The 18,578-nt window shown below is 39.9% G+C and overlaps 1 protein-coding gene across 2 annotated transcripts in view; it reads right to left on the reverse strand.

Annotated features, from left to right (window-relative positions):
* Positions 1-2,906: 2,906 nt before the first annotated feature.
* antxr2a (ANTXR cell adhesion molecule 2a) overlaps positions 2,907-18,578 on the reverse strand; it is a 70,285-nt gene continuing 54,613 nt past the window's right edge. For both annotated transcript variants that reach the window (XM_010750877.3, XM_019272430.2), the window contains one exon: positions 2,907-5,657. In XM_010750877.3, the coding sequence (XP_010749179.2) occupies positions 5,622-5,657 (36 nt within the window). In that variant the 3' untranslated portion in view covers positions 2,907-5,621. The remainder of the gene's footprint in view (positions 5,658-18,578) is intronic.

Here is an 18,578-nt window from a genome sequence, read left to right on the forward strand (position 1 = left end):
TGCAGAGACGCCTAATGTGCGAGGAGATGTGAAGTTCATCAAATTTCAGTCATGAAACTCATCTTCAGATTTCATTTCATATTCATGTATCTCTTTTGTATCATATTTGTGAATTCCTTTCCTGCTGAAATAAAGAATATTTGCAGCGTCTAAGCCTCTTTAAACACACAACATCTTTCGGGTAATTCAGCTGCCTTATTTCTCCTTTCAGAAGTCTTTTCATCTCCAAACTATTTTGTTTGTTCAAGCATGGCAGCGTGCTACTATGCACTGAGACCGTTTACATATCACACGATGTATAAGCTTGAATGGCAGCATGGTATATGAGCAAGGATCCAGTGTGCAATTAATGGCACTTCACTTCACCAACACAGTGTTTGTAGACTGGAGAGAAATCTTTGTTAGTGGAACTGAAAGTTTGTTACAGTTTTAGTTTAGTAATTTTAGCATTCTAACTTTTTTTGAGGGCGAATAAGTGGTTTCATTTTAGTTTTTGCATTTCTTTCTTCACTCTCTTTCGTTTCAGTGGATTTTTCACAGACCTGAAGAAAAAAAGTTTGTAACATTACAATCTATAACGCTGAAGTTATGTGTTTAAGTATAGAATGTGTCTCTTTTGCAAAAAAATAATTCGTCTGTCTTAAAAACATACAATGTTCTCATGCAACTCTGGAGTTTCTATATTAATTTATTTATAATTGATACAGATATATTCCTGTAGGTGCCAACACTGGCACCATGGCTTAAAATAAAAACAGATTTGTGAGCCTGAAAGGTTGTCCAGGAAGAAATGTGTGCCATGTACTTATATGAATTTAAAACTGCTCCTGTGGTACAAACATTTTTAAATGAATATTTTACAAAGAAGTCATGACAAGCGTAGACCTTTAAGTAGTCACTGGTAATAAATGTGTGTAGTGTTACAGACATCATACATAGAGGTACTTCTACCATTCATGTTTGCTGTCTGGGCAGAGGCCGTGCACCAGACTTCAGTCTAGAAACGTCAGCTTTTGCAGGATGAATACTGAACTCGTGTGTTTCCTGCAGTGTTCAAAGAAACATGGCGCGTAGCTGCTGCTTCTGCTGATCATAAGCACAACAGTAAACAGAGCAGAAAAGCAGATTTTAAACACTCGGCCCCTCGCGTCTCCAGGAGCCGATTTTGGTGCTCTGAAAGATGTGGTCAGCTGAGAGCAGAGATCAGCTTATGGTGATGATTCAGTTAGTGTGGAGCCATACTGTCTGTGGATCAGAATGACACATGGAGGATGTATTTAGTCCAATTTATACAGAATCACCAGCTCAAGCTTAGGAAACCTTGAACACACAGTGAGTCACTGGTGTTTTTTGGTTTCATGCAGCTGAGTCAAATATTTGTAATCAAGACTTCAGCAAACTAACAGGCAGTAAACGATGAGTTGATGACTTTCTTTACTGCTCATCAGTACAGCTGATACAAAGTCTATGCATTTGCCTCTGAAGAAAGGCTGCAACCAACAATCATTGATTGTTAAAAAGTCTGAACAAATACAAGTCTGACTGCCCAAGTTTCAAGAGGTGCTGCTCATTTTGTCTGAATGGATAAAATTGCTCTGTTTGTTTCTGTTTCTGTGCACTGGATTGATCCATTTTATCTCATCTGGTCTTAAAGCACAAACAAGATTCAGTTTATAATAAGATATGCAATAGAGAAAAAAAATCTGAAAAAGCTTGAACCAAAAATCCTCAAACATCAAACATTTATCTTAATGTATTACTAGATATATTACTTAAAGTGTTAATTCTTAATCACAGGTTTCGTTTAGATAATTCATGGTTCAATCAGATAATTCCATACTGTTCTTTTGACATTATTGACATTTACTCAAGAAGTTATTTACTTTGACCATTACATGTGTTAACTGCTTGGGAAACAGCTGTTACTGTGGACAAACTTCTTTAACTCTGCCCTGAAAGTCTGACATCTACAGTTACTGCTTACTTTGCAGATTTACATTTTATAAACTGAAAAATGCTACTTACATCCTAATGCATCAAAAACAGGAGCATATTATAGCACCCTAATAAGTGAGGGCTATTCTGCATCATGACTCACTTTTGTACTCATTTTTAAGTACTTTACGGATAATACTATAATTTTTAGCACATATATTTTCATCATATCCGTTTTTTTCTGAATGAGAACTTTGTTTTAAGTATTTCTCTTAAGTTACAGAAAAAAAAGGGTTTATATAGAAAACCTGTACATGTTCAAGTGTGTTGTATGCTGTAAGTATAGACGCAAACGGGACATTTTAGTAACAAAGCTGCAGCAGGTCTGATCGTCACAGTAAAAGTCATGCTTTCAAGCCTTATTCCTCACTGTACCAGCTTTACATGACAATCTTAAAACAACTGTGTGTCTGGACTACACACGATCATTTCTTTTAGCGGCAGAAATGAAGTGAACAAAAACGTGATACGAGAGTTTCTCAAACAAGAAGGCGTCACTTTCCCTGTCTCAACACAGAGGAGGAGTTATTGCATGTACACACATACACACACACACCTCAGCTGGCATCTTGTCACAGCATGATAAAGCAGAAGGTGTACAAGCGCATATTTTTACTAAATGCAAGACCCCATTTTTGGGGCGTTGAGACCTTGGAGGGATTTTGTGTGTGTGTGTGTGTGTGTGTGTGTGTGTGTGTGTGTGTGTGTGTGTGTGTATACAGTGCCTCCGGTGACTGACTTCACAGGGGGAGAGGCTGCACACTGTCCACTCCTCTGTCCACACACACTCTGTATAATCACGTTCCCTGTCGGGCCCTATAAATCTGCAAGGGCCCAATTAAAGATTGCCTTTAGCATGTCCACCCCTACCAGCACACACACGTGTTAAAAAGAGAAAAACAGAAACACGGTTCACTTTTCATTGAATGTATATTTGACACAACAGACTGCAGTATAAAACAATAACAGGAATTGTTTGACTGAAAATAATAATTATATAAAAAAAAAAACAGTGTAAAACTCGTGAAAAAAGGAAAGCTCTGTAAAAAAGATATTTTAGTTGCAACTCACACGTGTGTGCAGCTTGTGTGACTTGAACTTGGACATAAAGGTGCTATGTGAATATTAAAAGGCGGCATAAAAAACTGTACAATATTAAAGATAATAAAATGATAAATTATAATCATTGCACCTTAAATGAGCTGATAATAATGTACTAAGCAGAAGGTACTGCATGCAAATCAAATGAAATCCAAAAATTGAAACAAAGGTACAGTCATCAGTAATTGTGGTGATCGACTTTTTTTTAAAGCTTAAGTTGTATTTTAAAGTGTTAAAGCTGAAAAACTTAGCTGAAGTGGATACATGATTGAATGATCAACACTTTTTTTTTTTTTTTGGTTTTTAAAACAGTCTCATTTAAGAAGTGCAGAAATACAAAAATACTTTTTTCTTTCATCAAAAGCATCAATTTACAAGAAGGCACAAAGAAATTTAACAATCTCTTTTTTTTTTAACTCAACAATTGGTTTTAAAAATGAATAACATGGTGTATGACAATGTGCGGAGAGGATGCAGAGGGGACATGTGACGTGTTTTTCGCAGGGCGACTCGTGTTGTGACTGCTATGTAAATATCTCATTAGTTCGGGTTAATAACATTCCTGTGCTCTTGGTTGCAACATAAAAAAGACAAGATCTAAGTGCTAAAATTTCCTCGGCCACCGCCCGTCCAGAAAGAGGCTGATGAGCCTATTAAATGTCAGCCTGCAAAATTATGCAAGAGGCTAAAAGCGTTTAAGTCGGACATAAATACCAGCACACCCTGAGGATTTGATTTGGAATTATTTATGTCCCTGCGATCGGGACGAAGACTAAACAAAGGAATAATTAGACTGGCGTGTTGCACGCCGCCCGCTTTCCGCGCTCTTGTGCCCACCGAATGTGAGACGCTCACCCATTCCCCCTCAAACTTGATGGTTGTTGAACTTATTTTTAGTGTCATTTGATAAGCTTCCCTGCTTGCACAGAGACATCCCACTGACCCAGCCACTGGTCATTGTCTATACCGCTTCCCGTCAAAGCCGGCGCGCTTTGTCAGGTTTCGACTCGAATATCCATTTCGCATCTGAAGTACGGTATCCGAAGTGACTGGATCATTCGAGCCTTTTTCTTCAGCTGCTGCCCCCTTTCCTCCCCCACAGTGTTTCCGCTCACACTAACATCATTTGGGATTGGCATCATGACAGCACGCTTGAGAAATCCACCATATACATAAATATATATCCCCTGCTTTTTGGGGTGAGGGAGTTGGGGGTGGAGGGAGGGAGACATAATTTCTGGAAATGAACAATACTTATCCGTCCATCGCATCCGTTGCTTTGAGTTTACGTTTTGTACATGGCGCATCGTCACTGTGGTGCCGTGTCCTCTTTTTTCCTGTGAATAACGCAGTAATAGGTCATTCAATGTCAAAAGGCATAAAAAAGAGACAGCCAAGTCTTCACAGGCTGCTGCTTGCTGTTGCCTTTAATTATTTTAATTAAACTTTGATATTCTGGTACTGAAAGAACTACTGAGTTGTGACGCAGCCGGGGAGCCCTCGGAGGACTGAGACGGTGGTCAGAGGAGCGTCGAGGCAGCTGTATCTATATCTTAAAAGTCTTAACTGATAGGCCTGTTTATGGGCTGTGATGTGCTACGCCTTGCTGAGCAGAGAGCAGACTGTGCTGAAAACAGGGGCAAAAAACACCAAGCGTCATGTCAAGGTCTTAAAGGCATCAATCCCTCAAACCTAGCTGGAGATCATACTGGTCAGGAGGCTGTCCTGCGGTCGAATAACGCTCTATTAATTTTCTTGTCCCGAGTGCATAATGAAAGGAAGGTGTCTTCAGAAAAAAAAAAAAAAAAAAAAAAAAAAAAAAAAACTAAAGGCAAAGTCTCGGTGCCTTCCAATACCTTGGGGCATCCTGTCTACAATTTGTCATGCGTGTGCACTTCTCAGTGTTAAAATGACAAGATAAGCCAGTCAAAGGGCAGCCGCCAGGCATCCAGCACCGCCGAAGTTGGAGAGGATTCGTGATGAGACATTGCCAAAAGGCAACGGACTTATGCACTTGTGAGGCCCATTGGGATTATTCCGACTTCTATGCCAAAGGCAAACAGCCCCTTTCTCCATGTTTTTTTTTTTTTGCTTTTCTTTTAGATGGCTTCCGTCTGTGTCCACGAAATTAGGTTTTCCACAGAAGGCACAATATGGTCAGAATATGTTAAGCCTTTGGTGCGCATGAAAAGCTAACCGACACTGAGTACTAAGTTCTGGAGCGCCCTGTGCTTCTGCTCAACTTTAATTTCTTAATTAAAGAAATATTTGCTGATGGAAGAAGGCAGTAAATAACTTAATGAATAAGAGTTAATATTAACATTTCACCCTGTGTGCTTTGATGGTATAAGGACAACAAACCAGGAGGGAAACTTTGTGCACAAAGTAGAGCAGAGTGAACAGATAGTGGTTTTAGCTGCAGGATTACAGATCTTCAAAGAAAAAAAAAAAAAAAAACCCTGAAATTCTTTTCTTGTCCACAGCGATCAGCACGTTGGTTTTCACACAGTCGTCCTTGTCTTCTGCTAACGCTGCACACGGTTGAAATTGATACACCGACCCTGAAAGGCAGAGAAAGAAAGAATAGCTTTTAAGAACTTTTAGAATTCAGAACCACTTCATACTGTACAGCAGTCACACATACTCTATTAATCTATATTATAGTATATACTGTAATTTTAAAACTAATCAATTGTTCTTTTTGTTCCTATTCAGCATCAAATTTACATATGTTACATATTACATACATGATTTGATAATTGACTCTTTGATTTCAGACATTTCTATTAAAACTACAAAAAAATTAAAACCGTTTCCAGAATAATAAAGAAAATCTAAAGATGAAGTTAAAAAATAATAATAATGAAAAAGAAACATTCATGCACGTCTTCCAATACATTCCAGCACAGGTACAAACAAACCACCAAGACAAACCAAAAAAGTATATTCAACACAGAATGAAAATCATCTTTACACTCAGATTCTTTTTAAATTAATATTATTATATGTTATTTCAAACTGAAATAATATAAAATTTAGAAAAGACAGATTTTCACTGATAAATATTATTTCAGGATAAATCTATCAATACTCTGATCAGCATAAAATTGATTTAAAAACAATCAAACGAAGCATGAACAAGAAACTCTCTCACTACCTTTTTGAGAATACTGACCAAAAAAAAGACATCTCACTTTAGTCTGTGCATGAGTGTGTGTTTGTGTGTGTGTGTGCCCAGGCAGCTGTCTGAGCCTCTCAGTGCAGCGGCAGCCTGTTCACCAACAGTAGGCCGACTGGCACCAAGAGGGAGCTCTCGCACAGCGAATCTCCAGCAGCCAGCAGGCCTCCAACTTCTCACTCACACACAGCTCGGATTCTTTGTACCTCTTCATCTCTCTCTGGCTCTGTCAGTGTGTTTACATTTGCTTACTGTAAGCTCATTCCAACATTTTAAGGGCAGTCAGCTAAACTTTATTCATTATTCCTTGTTGGGATAAATATTGATTGAACATCATTTTTGAACGAGCAACAGCGGGGAGTATTCCTCAAGAATAGGTTCAACAGAAAACAGAAAAACCCACATTTGCTCACTTGCAAACCGGGTCAATGGACGCTGAAAAGTCTGAAAACAGACCTCACTGTAAACTGTTCTTACAATTTCTTGATTAGAAGTAAAAGTTTGAATACACCAGTGATATACGAGACGATGTTTTCTCGTAACTTGGGCCAACTGACCCTTTAAAGCGCAACATGAATGTGCTTTGGGGTGAGAGGCAATCATGGACAAAGAAGGACCTTTCTTTGTTGTGAGTGTGGGTAAAACAATCCTACTGAAACTGTAATAAATCAGTCTGAAAAAGATGGCCACATCTCAAGATGAAAAAACGTTGCTTTCATTGTGTTGTCGGTCCAAAAACCTGTCAGCCCCCCACAAAGCACCATGGGCAGCACCAAATACACCGGGTATGAGGAATAAGAGGAAGGGGAGAAATGTGACGACTGACTGACTGTGAGGGAATTTTGTGAGAGACTCAAACTTCTGCTCCTTGAAACAGAGCAGCAGTGTGTTTGTGTTTAGAAAAGCAGGCGCCATTCTGATCCTGACCATGGTAACCATGACATGACATCATGTCATCAACACAGCAACAGATTAACAACAGATTACAACGCTCTACCACCAACTATACATACATTTTCTGATTTCCTACTTGACCTGATTGCAGTAAACTGGTTTCTCATGTGAATGTATTCTGCGCCTGCAGCTTGATCACTGTGATTCGTCAAGTGTACGCATTTGATGATACCGTTGGTTGTCAAAGTAATAATGCAGACCTTGATACAAAGGGTATGCCGTTTTCTGCTTCTTGTCCCAAAATGTGACTTCAACTGTGTAACTGAATCTGCTGATCAACTATGTTGGTTAACTACACAATTTTTTAGACCTGATGGATATTTTATTTGGTCAATGAGTGTTCTGGGGTCGACTGAAAATGCGGGTTCAATTTCAGTGTGATCAGAAAATGTGTCATTGTGTCAACAGATTCCTGTGCTCAACTGAATTTGCATAAAATGTGCACATATTTGAGTTTTCTGTTTGAGAGAAGAAGCTTTTCTGCACATCATTCTTGCACATACAGGCCTCACACAGTCCATGTGGATGAATCCCATTAAGGTATTATTGACAGAAATGACGTTGGCTGCTGAGCTGCACGGTGAACACAGAACTCAGGAGCCAGTTCCTGTGGTGTGGGAGTTCTTACAGTATCTGCACTACAGTCTGGCTCAGGAGCAGAAGTGTGCACGGACCGACTGTGATGAGGGCTTTAGACAAGCTGGAGAATCTTCCATTTCTCATTATTTGGCATGGCTGGTGGGTGTTTGGTGGAGGGGTGGGGGCTTCGCTCCATCTCTGCATGGTAAGCCCCTCGACGTGTACCCTCTGCAACTAATCTCACACAGTCAACAAATAAGGCACATCAGATGCTGTTTTGGCCGCGGCCATCAGAGCGGCTAAGTTCAGTGGATTTTACGGGTTTTACGGTGCGGGGGCTCGGTGAGGGAAGAAGTGCTCTCAGCGGCGGCAGAATGGCAGGCGAAGCAGGGGGATCTGGTGCGAGGGCGAAGCAGGTGCAGCACAATACGGTCAAACCCATTCCAGCTCCCCTGTTCCCGGATGAGCGGGGCCTGACTTGGCAGGGAGCGCCGCCTTGTAACTGGGCCATGTTGGAGAGATGGAGGCCCACCTGTGCCACCCGGAGCGGCAGAACAATAGTCTGAATATGTCAGCATGAAATGTCAGTGAAATCTCATCAGAAGGATGGGAGCGTGACTGCAGATAGACGAGTGGATGAGTCAGGTGGGGAGATGGAGAGGTGAAGAGACAAGAGGAGGGGGTGAGGTGGAGGGGTCAGCGAGAGGCATCGACTTCCAAATGAAGACTGTGATTAATAAGGTTCATTACAGACACTCAACTGGCTTTCTATCGATGGTTGATATCCAACAAACATAAGTAGATCGTTTGTAACAAGGTATGAAACTCATTGCTTATTTTGTCTAAATAGGAGTTTAAAAAAGTAAAAAAATATTCAGTATGAAATGACGTGAGGTGGAAAAAAGCAGCAAGTTGTCACACGAAGAAGATAAAACATGCTTTGATTTTAAGAACAATTTAGTATGATGATGATATAATCAATTATTAAAGCTGGGTATTCATTTTCTTATCAAGTCATTGGTTCTGCATTGCAAGACTAAGAAAAACAGTTTCAATCTGCACAAATAAATGCTAAAATGCTGCCAAAGAATTTAGGATTCTTGCAAAGTTTATTCCAAATTTGTTGTCTTGAATTATTTACTGGGAAGTCAATAATCTCAGTCATTGAAGTAATCCCCACAAAGTCCGGGAACCAAATCTGTGTGTTGTAGCATACCTCACTATCTGACCAGTTTTAGCCACTTACACCAAAGTCTTGTTAGCAGGCCCTCACTGCGTGTTGACAGGAGCTGCAGAGGTCCACATTTGCCCAGTCCTCCGACAACATGTTTGTCACAAGGACTGTTGGCTTGTAACTTGAGGCAGAGCTCCAGAAGTGAAGTGGAGAGAGTGTGACTGTATGTGTTTGATTTTGATTCTCATCTCACGCAGTGTTCGGCACCCTGAGCAGCAGCTCTCTGAGGAGCTCTGCTGCACGAGATGGTGAGATTCAGACACCTAGAAATTTCGAGGTCTGACCAAATTCTCCCATTGTAGCTGAATTATCCAAGAAATGAAACCTCGAGTGAACGGGGCCTGTTGCTTATTGACAAGGATACTGTTAAAGAATAATTCAAAGTATTTGAAATGTTCTGACATCTCCACAGTGCATAAAAAGCTTTTAGTGAGTGGGCTCAAGTTTAGGATGCAACTGGACACGCCTTGCAACTCACCAAAGAAATGGAAAATGAACATTAGTCATATTGTTTATTCAGCATTGAATCCATTCATTATGTACTACATCTGAATGTTTTTAGTACAGTGGCTCCATAGTGGATGGTGCCCAAACTGTCAATGCACCTTAAAATTTAAAACCAACACAATTATAAAACTTTGTAATTTCATAGTCTGGAATGATCTGATCCAGAGCATGAGTCAAACCATGGGAGTTACACCCATGTGTGTTTCTTCCTAAAGGAAACTTCTAGATTACTAATCCAGAAACCTTCTATAATATATAGATTAAACAAGACTACAACTGAAAAATAAATTTGCCGTGTGTTTGTCTCTTCATGAAGCCTACCCAACTAGTCCCCACAACAATTTTTGGGAGACAAATAACAGGAAATAAACACAGCTGATGGTGTGTTAGCTCACTTCCAAATGTTTGTATTGGATTGTCATATTAATTGATTGTATAGTTTGTCACATTTACAATATCAAAGACGAAAATGATGCACGAAAGAAGGCATCCATTTAGGTTACAGAACGAATCTCCCATCTGGACTGTAGTGTGAAAACACTTGCAAGCATGAGAGTTGTAATCCAGTTGCAAGATGCTTATTTTGCAGTGATAAGCTACAGGCTTTGAAAGATTTTATTACCAGAACAGAGACGTTTTTCCACATTAGAGCTTTGCAGCCTATACAGTAGCTTAGTTAATCTAGGGCTTACTTAATCCAACAGCAACAGGACGACTGCAACACTCATCAAATTATTCCAACACTTGTCTGTTGTTCTGACAAAATGTTAATGAGCTCAACAGCAAATTCATAAAACAAAGTACTCATATAGCTGTTGAAGATGCTCCACTTTTTAATGCATGAACTACCCATAGTATGTACTATAGGTAGTCCAGGTAATGATACACAATAAGAATCAGTTCTTGATGAAGTGGTGACATTCATGGAAAAAAACAAAAAAACATTTAGTCATACTGTACTACAGGGTTTGTAAACAGTAAAGAAAGCTGGGAACTTTAAACATCAGATCTCCTGATCTCTTGGAACTAACAGCTAAGATCGTTTAACGTCATCAGTGGCTGCATTTCTGCAAGTTCCTGGAGAAAAATCAAGGAATAATTCATCTATCAGGAGTTCTCCAGCAAGACATAATTCTTTATCGTTACTTAAATCTTTCTCTGTCCTCCAAAAAAAATAAGTCTAAGACATAATTTTTAAAAAAAGTTCCACAAAAGCTAAGCAAATTTCTGGTTCACTATTACCTTTTTTTAAAGTTACTTTTGGGGGCCATTTTGAGCCTATATTGTTGAGCAAAGGCAGACCGAAACAGGGGACAGAGGTTGCTGCTGAGGTTGTATGTACTCTGGAGGATGTAGCAACATAGCATCAATGATGCCATTTATGAGTTTTTGTCCGTGATCATTTCCATCTGGTACTCCTTCATCCTGGGCTATATGATAATAATGGTGTTTTTAACTTGAACTTTAAACCATTCTAAGATTTGACTTAAACTGATCGTTTTAAATCAGCGTGAATCATTTAATAAAAGAAAGATCCCTGCTGGTCCAATCTATGCTAAGTACAAGGAGAAAAAAAAGTGTGAACTGTCCCTGCCTGTCGAGCCTCAGCCACCAGACATGTGTTCTGTTTTACTCTGTGTCCTCTGCCACATATTGAACAAATTAAAAGTTCAAGTTGGACGGAGAAGCACAGCTGCACGGGGACAGAGGAGAGAGCCAGGGTGTGAGCAATCCTCCCTCCACGAGGCTGCTGGCCCTCTTCTCACAGCCCCTCGTCCACACACAGACACACAGACACACACACACACACACACACACACACACACACACACACACACACACACACACACACAGATACACTGCCCACACAGCGCTGCCATCTGGCCTGCTGGGAAATCAGAGCCACCTGAGACTCAGCCAAATACATGATGCTTGCTGACAACTCGGGCATTTCTTCTCATTGTAAAGAGATGAATAAAGATTATACAAGCACATAAGGTACATGGGAGGACAACAATAAAAAAAAATAAAAAAAATAGTTACTCCTTTCACTAGAACTGGAGGAGGAACTGGAAACGATGACATTCCACAAACAGGAAAGAGTTTCCATCTATTTCATCTACTTAATATCTATGCTATAAATGTCTCCATGTTTTTATACATTAGTGCTACAACACATATAAGACTTGGTATTGTTAAGAACTTCTATACTGACAAAAACGATACAGTCCTAAGTATATGAGAATATGGACACCTACCAACAATATTACACCCATTTGTGATAGTTGATCTTCCAAAGCCATGCTCATTAATCTGCTGCTATAACAGCCTCCACTCTTCTGGTTTCAGGCTTTCCACCAAATTTTGCAACCTGGCTGCAGAGATTTGCTCCCACTGAGCCTCGAGAGCATTAGTAAGGTCCAACACTGATGTTGGGTGATAAAGTCTGGCTCACAGTGAGTGTTTCACTTGTGTAGCCCAGTTAAGTCCTTCCCCAACAAACTGGGAAAACCATTTCTTTATGGTCCTGGCATTGTGGACAAAGGCACTGTCATTTTGAAAGAGAAGAAAGATAAACAGAAACTGTAGAAACAAAGATAAAAATAGACTATTGCCTAAAATATCATTGTATGCAAAAGAGTTACCCTCACTGGGACTAAGGGGCTGAGCCCAAACTACCACAGGCCAACACTTCACTGACGCCACTACCAATACTCTGGCCAGAGATTCTCAAACAGGGCTCTGAGGCCTTGGTATTTAAACAAGAAATAACTCAACTAATCTGTTGACAACGAGACCAAAAGATTGGCTCAGTATCCAGTGGCAACGTTCAGTCCTTAATTGGACTAATTGGAATTGTTGTGGTTTAAAGTTTGACTAAAGTTTACTAAAAATACTTTGACTTAAGACAAATTTAATGATGGGTCCAGTTTCAACATGGTTGTACATGGTGTAGCAAATATGTGATGTTAGTGATAATTCAGACTTATATTTAAAAATTCAACCTCAGGCAACGTATCTACATACAAACAGCAACACTGCCTCCAATAGGTTCAGTGTGAATAAAGTGGTGTTTGATGGGCAACCCGGCTCTGATGGCTACTTGACTGACCCAGAGAGCAGAGAGGGAGTGAGCGACAGCTTTGCAGTAAAAAGTTATGCTAGCAGGCAGCAGCATATGGTCTACAGACTGTCAGAGCATCGCTGCCTCCCACTTCCTGTTGACAGGAGAATATTTTACTGAGTGGAGAAAAGAGAAAATGATGGTGAAGAAAAAGGTCAGGTTCTTTGGTCTGGCACATTATGCATCTATGGTTGGACCAGTCCATGTAACTTCAGCTTCTTAGTGGAACAATCTTTGTGGTGGTTTGTTTATAGCAGTCCAAACTGTATGACAGACAGCTGAATTAAAGCATCAGATGCTTTTTGCCTTTTATTTATTAATTTAGGTATGTGCAAGCAAGATCATATTCTTTGTTTATGTCATTATTCAGGTACTAATCAGAGCTGGTGGTGATCCTGAGATAAACTATGCTCTTGTAGTTCACTTTCACTTTGCTCTTGAAAGGTCAGGTCCAGCCACCCTTGTGCCTCACATAATTTACAAAGGTTCTGTTTGGTTTCCTGTGAACCTGTACCTGTTCACTCATGAACCCAGTCATTTTGCATAATACTGCCAGCTGAATGTCTAAAATTAAAACAGCTCTTGACTCTGTATCAGCTGTCTGTTGGTGCAGGGATAAGTGGTATCTCCTGAAGCTTGAACATGGAGGCTGCAGTACTGTAGGTGCAGCTGTTTCCTGCCGGGGCCTCCTGCTTGCTTCCACCACCCCCCCATCACCCCCACCCTCTCTGGTTTTGTCAGAGTAAGTGCACATCATTGGCAGCTAAAAGCTCTGGGCACCATCCCTCTGGTTGTTCCAGAGAAATGCCAATCGTTTTGGCGTCGACAGGGCCCTCACAGACGGCGCAGGAAGGCACAGATGGCACTAATGGACGAGCAGAATCCAACCGAGGGACCGGGACAGAGCCACACCAGAGCGCCGTCCAAATAACTGTAGTGTGAATGTACTGTATGGCCAACGCGTCGCTCTGCTCTAGCGAGGATGATGCCACGGCAATGCGGCATAAAGAATTTAAAATGATAAAATAATCATAAGAGAGGGAGATCGTGGGAGGATCGGTGTGGAGCGGTGCCAGGAGGATCAGACAGAGGAGAGATTGTTCTTGGGCAGATATGTGCTGAAGTGAGTTAGACAGACCTCATCCAAGTCAACCCACTCCAGCCAGACAACTGGGTTTACAGCTAATGGACTGACTGAGACACTCTGTCAAGGGAGAGCCAGTTTACAGACTGCACCTTCTCCTGGTACAATAGTACTTTTGTACAACACGTGAGCCAGCTGATAGCCTGTTTTACGACCTGTTAGGCGATAGACTTGTATTTAGACTTTTTTTTGTCGCCTGAATCTTTCCCTCCATTTCCCACGTGATGCCCACATGCTGCAGATCTTAACATTTGTTGTGTAAAGCATTGACAAAAACATTCCTGTAAGCACCAGTGTCTCTTTTAGCTAGTAGTGCTAAGCAGATGCTTGTAGGAAGAACTAGTCACAGCTTTAAGTGGCGCTAAGAGGCCACTGAAAACCTGTTTGGAGCGGTGTGTTCTTTTGATAAAAGTTTAAATACTTCTGGACGGTCACGATAACTTAAGTTCGAGCCTTTTTCAGCCAACTGTGTGGTTTCTAAAAATGGAAGCGGCCTTCAAAGCGGAGAGGGAAAAACGCATAGGTGGGCAGATTGAAAAAAATTGTAGCATGACATTTTTAATTTCTGCAAATGACCAGAACAGCACTACATACTGTGAAAGTTTCTCAAACAAGAGTTGGCAATAGAAAATGCAGTTCTGCAGTAGACGCACAGCTGTTCAGTGTCCCAAAACCTGCCGTACAACATGCTCAGACAACATGTGCGACCCTTCTGAGCAGAGATTCTAAACCCAACCCAAAAATAAAGAGTAGGCCATTTGTTAAATTTTCTTCTGCGTGCCACAGTGTATCAGTGTCCGCAAAGAGCCGGTGGGCTCATCTGTACTTTTAAATTACGTGTCATCGCCACAACTGTCGTCCCAGAAAGGCCAGGAGAGACGCCACAAGCACTTACAACTGCACTAAAAACATAAGCTCACATCAAGTCTCCAGGTCATGGCCCAATCAACAAATGGCTCTAAATACAGTCTGTGTAATATTCGCCTGTTCATACTTCACCATAAAATGTGTCTGTTTAATGCTAAATGGAATGAAATAAACCTCAGGGTTTTTAGATGATCAGGTGCAACAACTTATAAAACTGTCATGCAGTGACATTTGCTAAAGAATTTGTCTGTGAAATCTGAACATCAGGGCACAGTAAGGCCTCTCCTGTGATGAAAGCAGTCCACAATGTGCTGATGGTCGTTATTACAGGAAGTCCTAAGAGTAATGTGTCTTTTCTCACCGCTGCAGAAGATATTAGATTTAAGAAGCTTTAGCTTTTTTTTTTATCCCAACATAAACAGCAACATAGGACATATCAGAGGAGAGGAAAATACTAAACAAAACAATACATAATCAAGCAAGTACTAAGTTGTTTGTCAGGATCATGTTTGCCTTTATGTAACACAGTAAGTGTGTTTGATGGTTAAAGCTTGTTTTGAGACTTGAATTCAGTGATTTGCTTTCCAGTCACATTTCTGACGTGACAAGGAGGCCAAAACATTTCAAGAATAATCATATTTTTTGAAAAGCTGTTGCTTTCATTCAACTGTCTGACCTATTAATACTGTACAACCTTTTGAATACACCTCTTCAATAGCAGCAGCCGTTAGTGTCTGCGTCTTCAATCAGACAGCCTATAAGATTATTCAATCCCTTCTATTTTAAGTCAAAGTTAAAAATAAATAAATAAATCAAAACAGACTTTTTTTTTTTTCCAAAAATTAAATATGCTGAATATCCATTTGGTCTAAACTTTGTTGCCTTAAATTCATCTGTCAATATTTCAAAAACACAGATGATTCTATCTTCAAAAACCTATTTGTAAACAAAGGTTTTAAGATGACTCATTACCAGCAATGTGCTTTACTTCGATGCCAGCCGTGTTTTTGTCAGAGTAGGCAGATATATTTTCAAGTGCTGAAGATCTCTTTCTGGAATGAAACTCTTTGATTGGCCTCAATTTTTGGAAAGTGTCCCTTTAATGTGTGTGGGTGTGTGTTACTACTCTTGTGCCCTGCATGGTTCCCCCTCTTCCCCCTCCACCAGCGGCATGCTGGATGGGGTCACATGTGATCGGCTCTTAGCGGAGATGCAGGCCATGCGACAGGGAGGGCCAGTAATTGGAGTGAGCTGTCAAGACGGGGCGGTGTTTGTGTGTGTGTTGTGCACGTGCCAGGGAGGCTCCCCTCCTACAGGGTGGCACATATTAAAGTCCCTGATGAGACTAATGCAGGAGGAAATGGGTTTGGCGTTGCGCCCGGTCAAGAGGTGAAAAGGAACGCTGGTCTGGGTCAACCATGACCTGAAATGAATGTGGAGCAAGTGCGAGGAAAAAAAAGAAAGACAGAAAGGCAGAAGACGATTTGTTTGCATCTTTCATGTGTCTAATTTGGAATTGTTCAGTTTTTTTTAATTGTTCCTTAATTTGTTATGAATATTCATATTTTTTTCTCCAAATGATCTTATTTAAAAAAAAAGGAAAAAAAAAAAGATTTTCTATTTGCCGAATCTAAAAAAGCAACATCTCATATTTGTATCATTACTGAATCATTGATCCTTCAGACGCAATTAGTGAGAGAAAGATCACAGCCCTCGTTTCCCTTTTAAGAGTTAATCAACAAATTAAAAGATGCAGATTTGCAGCTAATGACGTGTGGACGTGAACTGCCAAAAACATGCAACACTTTTCTGCAGTTGACATGATTAACTACAATTACAAAAAAGGTAAAACAAAAGAATTAATGGAAAATTGTGTCTAATCAAACACACAAAAGAGATAATTGTGTTGTGGGTTGATTAATTAGTTATTATTAGTTTCTCTGACAATTTGGGTTAATTTTATCTTTGCCAGCACATGAACATCTGTAGCTGCCTTATTAGTGTTAGGTTCTGACAGATAGAAAAGTTACTTCTGAAACACAACAAGTAAATTGTTTAAACAATTAGGCAAAAATTAGTCTGTGTCATTTTGAATATTTGAGGTTCATTATTTAAGGTTTTCCTATTTTAGCTTATTTTGATAATAATAATGACCTGCTTATTCTTGTGCTACAATAAACTGATATTTATTTTTATTTTTCAACCGACAAGATACTATTTAAAACGTGTAGATGTGAACTAAGGTGTTAAGATCTACGCAGTTTTACTCATCGTTTGGTATCAGTGTGAACAACCTGAAATGTTACACATGATCTGTGAAAAGATGCAATCTTAACATTTGCATAGTTCCTTTATTATTTAGTGTGCTTTGACCCACAAAAGACAATTCCGTCATTTTAGACGATGATACCTTGTTCCTTGTCAAAAAAAAATTAAGAAGCACCTACATATACATACATACATACATGTCTGACAGATACGTGTTGATATTTTTAAAGTATTTTGAATATTATCCCCATCTTGTTCTGCTGTGTATCCCAAAGGTGTTCTGCTTATTTAGCAGAGCTCATAGTTGATTTACAGTAAAGACTTCAGAATTTACAACCAAAATCTGTCTTCATGTTCGAAGTTAAATCTGATTTTACAGCAAAAAAAAAAAAAAACTCCAGCTTTAAATCTTAACAGGAGAAAAGTTGTTATTTACGAGGCTGTAAACTAATAGGGTGGAAATACAAGCGAGCGGCAGCGGCCTGCTATGCTGGGTGGAAAGGCTCGGTGATAAAGCATCTTGTTAGCTCTACTGAGGAAAATATGCTTATCAAGCCGCATGTTAATACAAGCAGTAAATAATGTGATCATCGGCCAGCGATGCTGGAAATATAACAGCGTGAAGGAGCCTGAAGCCATGCTGACTACAGGGAGGTGTTGTGTGTGTGTTTTTTTTAAACATGGGCTACAAACTGTGAGAACTGGGTTAATGTGACCTGAGCAGTGAAGACATTAGCAGAAACACACACTGGGTGAACCGACAACAGGCGTTTTACCAAATACACACACATACATAGAGCTTGCAAAACCTCACACAGCTGTGTAAAGGCAGGGTACAAGAATAAGAAATCAATGCACAAGACAAAACAGAAACAGATCTTTAAGTGAGAGTTTGTACTGGACGTCTGTTGTTGACTCTGGACAATGTTAAAATTCAGGTGTGCTATGAAGTGAAGCTGCAAGGTGAACAAAAACAAATAAACTAATATGCACATTTTTTAAAAACTGAAACATCTAATGTTCAGTTGTGGTAAACACAGTTGTGGGATTGAGTATATATGCATGTTAGGGCTGGGCAAAAAGCCCAGAAATGTTATTGTTCATCTTTCAGCCGAATCATATAAAGCGAGATGATCTTGTGATATTATCGTTTCACAAATGTATTTTTTCTAAATTAATGCTTGACAAGAAGCTGTATATAACTTGTTAAGTCTTTGTTTTAAACATAGACCTTAAAACATCATCCTTATCCCTCACAATAGTCACAATAGTCAATCAGAAGAGTTGACCAATTTTTCATTGGTCAGATAGTTACTGTGTTGCAACATGGACCTTTTCTCTTGTAATACAGGTTAAGTTACTTTCTGGTAAAATGGCCGTAGTACCTGCCAGTAGTTAGTTAGCAGTCAAGCACGACCAAAGACTGCCTCTAAGACCAACAGTTTGATGATGGATAATGAGTTGATTTACAATGCCTTGGTCCAGGACTCTGACTCTGGTGTGGTGAAGACACGATTTGTTTAGGCGTGCACAGGAGAGACATGCAAGCAGGAGAGGAACAAGTTTATTATTAATCTGTCAAGTAATGTTATATATGATCCACCATGTTCATGAGTCTGTGAGTATT

This window comes from Larimichthys crocea, chromosome III (genome assembly GCF_000972845.2).
Source record: "Larimichthys crocea isolate SSNF chromosome III, L_crocea_2.0, whole genome shotgun sequence".
In the NCBI taxonomy this organism is placed as follows: domain Eukaryota; kingdom Metazoa; phylum Chordata; class Actinopteri; family Sciaenidae; genus Larimichthys; species Larimichthys crocea.